At 63.9% G+C, this 5,806-nt stretch overlaps 1 protein-coding gene across 2 annotated transcripts in view; it reads right to left on the bottom strand.

Moving 5' to 3' along the window:
- Positions 1-5,105, bottom strand: part of BCAR1 (BCAR1 scaffold protein, Cas family member) — a 22,013-nt gene extending 16,908 nt beyond the window's left edge. Inside the window, exon 1 of one of the 2 annotated variants that reach the window (XM_007462931.1) lies at positions 4,995-5,105. In XM_007462931.1, coding sequence (XP_007462993.1) covers positions 4,995-5,006 — 12 coding nt within the window. In that variant the 5' untranslated portion in view covers positions 5,007-5,105. The remainder of the gene's footprint in view (positions 1-4,994) is intronic. The other variant, XM_007462930.1, reaches the window with a different exon arrangement.
- Between the last annotated feature and the right edge of the window lie 701 nt (positions 5,106-5,806).

The following is a 5,806-nucleotide window of genomic DNA, read 5'->3' as shown; positions in this document are numbered from 1 at the left end:
CTGAGCATTCCTGCTCTGGACATGCTCCCCAGGACCCAGTGTCTTGTCCCAGCTTGGAAGAGTGGGGCCAGTCTACCCAGAACCTGGCTTTCCAGCCTTCCTCACTGTTGGGCCAATCAAGTGCTTCCCCCAAGCTCACAAGAGGACACAGCTGTGACCTCTGGGAGGGGCACACCACCAGGGCACCATCGCAGTTCAGGCCAACTCTGCCAGACACCTGGGTCCAAGGCACCACGGAGACTGCTGCTGACTCGCTCGAGTCTCTGGCCGCCTCACCCACGACCCTAGGAAACCCCTTGCTGTGTCCTACTCCTCCTTCAGGATGTGACTTGGGTGTCACCGCCCCCCCTGGCCAAGAAAGCTCCCACGTCCCTCCCTGGGCACCCACACCTCACTGTCCCCACCTTGAAGTGCTGATCGACACCTCTTGTTACTGCCCACTTCGTGCCCCCAACCCGGGCGCCCAGAATGGGAGGGGCCTGTCTGCTTAAGCATGGAACGTCCCTCCACCGCACATGCACGCCAGGCCTGGCCCAGAGCAGGGCTGAGCGTGGGGCTGCTGGATGGGTGGGTTCAGGCAAAAGCCCCCCTTGCGGAAGGTGGTGCCCTGCCCTCCCTGGGAGCCGCGCGGCCACACCTGAGAAAGCCAGGAAGGCCCTTTGGGGCTCACTCACCCCAGAGGGAGGGGACAGAGGGGAGCCCCCTGCCCAATGCCAACACCCCCCAGGCAGCGGGCCCGCCCAGAACAACACCCTGGTTGTTGCATATGGGAGCTGAGAGCGCTGCCCCACCGGCCCTGCCTGGTCTGAGAATGGCCCTCATTGTGTGCGCCAGACTCACCCGGGCCCTCAGACACGGAGCAGCTGGGCCTTGGCCGCCAACGGGCACGTGTCAGCGGCCATCTGACGGGTTTTCCCTCGGCCTGCTGCCCCGGAGAGCCCTGGATGTGCTCTGGGTATCCCCAAACCCCGACTGTGCGGGACAGTGCTACCTGGTGGTGGGGAGACTGACAGGTTCACAATGATGACGATAATGCCGGCAGTGAGAGGCAGGGCTCTTCTATGTACCTCAATTATCTCTTTCAACCCCGTGAGACACTGTGATTGCCTCCACCTACGGATGGAGAGACTGGGGTGCACAACACGACTCGCCAGGGTCATGGTCAGGAAGTGGCAGAGGCAGATCTGCTGTATGACAAAGTGCAGCTGGGTGGCTCCCGGGGTACTGCTTAGGTCCATGGAAGCCAGGAGTGGAAATTTCACAGGGCTTTTCCATCCCTCCCTGTCCCCCACCCTGACACACACCCCAGCCCCAGGCACAGAGCCCCACACACAGCAGTCACTAGGGAAACTCTAGTTCTCTTCATACAAAGAACCATCTCAAACCTGGGCCAAGTTTATTTCTGGGGTATTCTGGTTGCTTGTCCCAAGGAGCCCCCGTGGCCACTGGATACAGGCCCGACGTACGTGTGCCCAAGTGGCGGTCTACACCCACAACCGCTGCTCACTTGTGCCCTGGGAATCCCGCCGGAGGGGCAGCGGCTACGGGCCCACTGGCCAGGGTCCTGACAATCCTCTGCTCCACCTCCCGGCAGCGATGGGGCTGGGAGGGCAGTGCCTCTTCCCTTCCCAGACGGCCCCACACCCTCATCCTGGGCGGAACTCCGCAACAGCAGGCCTTGGCATCACCCTCCCCTTAATTCTCCCAGGACAACTGAGTGACCAGGGTCTGGGCTCAAGTCCTCAGTGCTCAGCGTGACAAGCGTGGATGAGCCTCCCATTCCAGAGCCACTCCAAGGGGACAAGGGGAGCATGGCTCCTTCCCTGCGTGCTTTGGCAGTGCCTGAGGCTCAGAGGACAGAGCAGGGGCCGTGTGTGGGTCCTCAGCCCCATGCCTGACACTCAGCACCCAGAGGACAGGTCTACAGAACAAAGGACTAAAAACCCACCTGTGGGTGGCCACCGCCAGCAGCTCCCTCAGATAATCAGGAGCCCTGAGCTGGCCTTGCTACAGTGGCAAGAGCAGATGTCTTTGTGCCCAGCTCTTGGGCCGAAGCAGGCCCCTGGCCCCACTCCTGCCAGGGCATCCCAGGAACTGTCCCTGCGAGGCTGGGCAGAGGAAGAGAGGTGGCATGGGGAGGGCCCTCCTACTGCAGGACATCTGCAGCCCCCAACACACCTCGGACGGTGGGAACAGGTGGGCCTGGGGCCAGGGCACCAAGGAGCCCAGGTGGGTGGCACGAGAGCAGAGCCCTCCACCCTCCAGCCCACCCCAACTTCTGACAGCTTGGGAGTGGTCCTCAACCCCTTAGAACCCTCACCACTGCCACCCAGCCCAGGGAACCGACCCAGGCTGACAGACCCCACACATGTTTGAGGAGACCGGCTTGTTCAGTCTTGGGATTTGGTGTCTCAGCAGAGGGCCCAGCATGAGGTTGACCTTCACTTCAGGGACAGTACCAGGCCCTGGTAACCCACCGTGGCCAGCCCCAGATATGCCACTGGAGGGGCAGAGGCAGAAGCCCGGGTGGGACAGCAGGGACTTCACTCCTTACGAAGCCTTAGTTTCCCCGCCTGGACATCTAAAGCCTCCTCAGCTCTGCCCCTCTCCAGCCCTAAATGCTAGCTTTCAGCAGCCCTTAGAGCAGCACCATCTGCTTCCGCAGGGATGGAAGAGGACACACTGGCACAAAAAGCAGGGTTCTCCAGCTCAAAAAGACTACCAAGCCCCTGACTTCAGGATGCGCAATGGAAATGGGGACTGAGACGGGGGCCCTGCCCCTCCACCCTCTGAGCTCCTTCCACGGCAGGCTGGTACTCTGCCGCACTCCTCACTCAGAGGTGGGAGGAAGTTAGCACAACGAGACGGAGTCAGGGCCTCTCCCCAGTGCTAGATGGCCCAGCCTGACCCCTGGAGGGAGGCCACTCTGTAGCCCCTTGTTTGGGGGCCTTAAGGATCCAGAGGAGGAGGAATTTGGCCAGTGTCTCTGCTGCAGAACGACCCTGTCCCGCCCTACCCTACAGCCTGCCCTCCAAGCATGACTCTAACACTGCTCCTCCCCCTTCCACCTGCTGGCTGGTTCTGGCTGCCCCCAACTGGCTGTGGGCTCCTGGGGGATGGTGGAGGGAGTTCTCCAGGCCTGAGAGACAAAGGGTGGTGGGATCTCCTAAAAGAATAATGGAGGCCAGGAGGGGGCTACTAAGGCACAGTTCTGGAGCCAGAGAGACCCCACCAAGTTGGCAGCCCCAGTAGAGCGTGGCAGCACCCCAAGGGCCAGAGCACCCTCAATCCCAGAGCAGGGGGAGCACATGGCTAGAGCATGGGGCCATACCAGGAGACTATGTTCTGGGTTCTGTGAGGACAAGTAACTGCCCCTCTCTGTGACTCGCGGGGAGAGCAGGTGTCTTAGGGGCCCTTCCTCATTAGGAAGGATTCCCTAGTGGCACTGCCCTTACTTCAATCCCTTGCCCAAGCCTGGGGAGATGATGCCAGCCCACAATGCTAACGCCTCTGTTCAGCACAAGCGTAAAAGTCACCCTCTTTCAAAAGTCACCGGGAGCTAAGGGTGACTGCCTTGGCAGAAGCTGGGGCTGCCCTGCCCTGCCTCCACCCGGCACCTACAGGACTCCTTCCTTGCCCACGGCAAGCGGGTGTGGGTGCTAGTGCCAGGAGAGCTTGCCGGCAGGTCCTCCCAGACCTCCCTTCCTGCCAGTCTCCACCTGCACCTGGGCCCTTCTCCTGCTTTTCAAAGCCTGTCAGCCCTGCCATCCCTCCACTCCCACCATCAGCTCTCCACCCTGGAAAGGAAAGGGTCATGGGTGGGGGGTGTGTCCCCCAGCCCAGGGGGATGAGGAACATCTCCCTGCCTGGCTGAAATCTGCACAGCAAACCCAGAGAGCACCTCCCAGCTTAGACTCTTCCTCATGCTAAGAGTGCCAAGAAAATAAACTCCCGGTTCTCAAGACCAGTTAGGGAGCCACTGCTCCTACCGAGGGATGTGAGACCCCAACATCTCCCCAGACTCTAAACCCCTCACACCCCCTGACCACGCCCAGCCCTCAGCAAATCTCAGCTTCTCCGAATCTTTCAACACCGCTCTGGGCTCTGCAGCAGCAATGAGGGGCTGGGCGCCCGGGCTGCGGCCACCCGGGCAGCGGCCCCGCCCCTCCCCAGCTCCCACGCTCTACCCGCGGAGGCTAGGACCCCGGGATCGCGGCGTGGCCCTGGACTCCCCTGCCAAGACCCGGCTCCTACAACCGTTTTTGCAACCACGGTAGGTAATAACCGAGAAGCTCCCGCCCTGGGTCCCGGAATCCAGCGCGGACGGGCCGGGGGTTAATTATTAACTTCTCCATGGACACCCGCGCTTGCTGGCCCAGCCCTCAACCCCTAACCTGGGGGCATGGGCAGCCCTCACTCCAAAACACACGGATCGCCACCCTGCTTCCTGGAAGTTTACGCCCCTGGAAGTTCACGGTCCAAAGGACCTCGGACCGCTCCTCGTAGCGATTTAAAGTGAGGCTCGGAGACAGGGCTCACAGGCCCAAGGTCACCCAGCAGGCAGCGGCCGGCAGAGGGAGAGCGGGCCTCCGGCCAGCAACTTTCCCGGATCCAGGAACTCTCCTACCGGCCCGCGGCCCCCGAGTCCGGTCCTTCCAGCCGCCCCCGGGGTGCGCAGGCTCTGGGATCCTCCGCAGTCCTGGCCTCCGGGAGCCCCGGCCAGGGCAGAAGGGGGGTTTTCCAGGACCTCGGACCCCGGCCCGGTCACGCCCCCGCGGAGGCTCCAGCGGCCCGTAGTTCCCAGGACCCGCAGGTCCGGCAGGAAATGCCACTCACTTAGCTCTTTCCCGCCTGGGACAGCCCCGGGCGCGGGTAGAGCTGGGTCGCCTCCAAGCCGGTACGCGGACCTCGGCCGACGCTCCCTGGCGCGCGGACGCCGCCCCGGCCACCGAGAGTGGACTCCGGGCCGCACTGGCCGCGCTGACCGCACTCACCAGGTAGTTCATCGCGTTGGGTCGGCCTGGGGCCCCGGCTCCCCGCAGGGCGCACAGCAAACTGCCCGCGCCGCGCGCTCTCGGATTCCCGAGAGCCCCGAAGCCGCCCGGGTCCTGGTCCGGCCGCCTCAGCCACCTCGCCGGCCACTGCCGCCGCCGCCGCCGCCGCCGCCGCCGAAGCTCGCGTTGCCGCCGCTGCCGCCTCCGCCGCACAGAGCCGGTCCCATCCCGCCCCGCCTGCCACCGCCGCCAAGGCCGGCGGGCCCAGCCCGGCTCCCGGCATGCCCGGTCGCGCGCGCCCATTGGCCGCTCGGGCTCCCCATGCAAATGAGCCGCCGGCTCGGGGGCGCGGGTGGCTGCGGGAGCGCGCGGGCACGCGCCGCCCAGTGGGACCGTCCACCACCCCCCACCCTTGCACCCGCGCTAGGCTCCAGGCGCCTGCCGGACACGCGGGATATCGCCTTTTCTCCGCATGCCCATCCCTGCCCTCCACCGTGGGCGAGAACGCGCGCCTCCTCAAAGGCCTAAGACTTCTTCTTCTGGGAAGACTGCCGGGATTGCCCTCCTCCCCCGTGGCCGTTGCAGCCCCGGAGGCACCAGCCTCAAGTCTGCCTTCCCCGCCCACCAACCTGGGGCATTTCACGCGTGTCCATCCGGCATCTAGATCTGCATCTAGAGGGGTATGTCCCAGCTGGCAGAAAACTAATAATACGACCACCACACCGACTCTGGTCAGGCCTTTGGTGTAAGAGCCCCAGGACATGAAGACACAGCAGGGAAGCTGGGGACTGCGGCTGTCCCTGTAATCTAGG

Source organism: Lipotes vexillifer, unplaced genomic scaffold, assembly GCF_000442215.2.
Source record: "Lipotes vexillifer unplaced genomic scaffold, Lipotes_vexillifer_v1.1 scaffold70, whole genome shotgun sequence".
Classification (NCBI taxonomy): Eukaryota; Metazoa; Chordata; class Mammalia; order Artiodactyla; family Lipotidae; genus Lipotes; species Lipotes vexillifer.
This window is presented reverse-complemented; position numbering and strand designations above follow the sequence as displayed.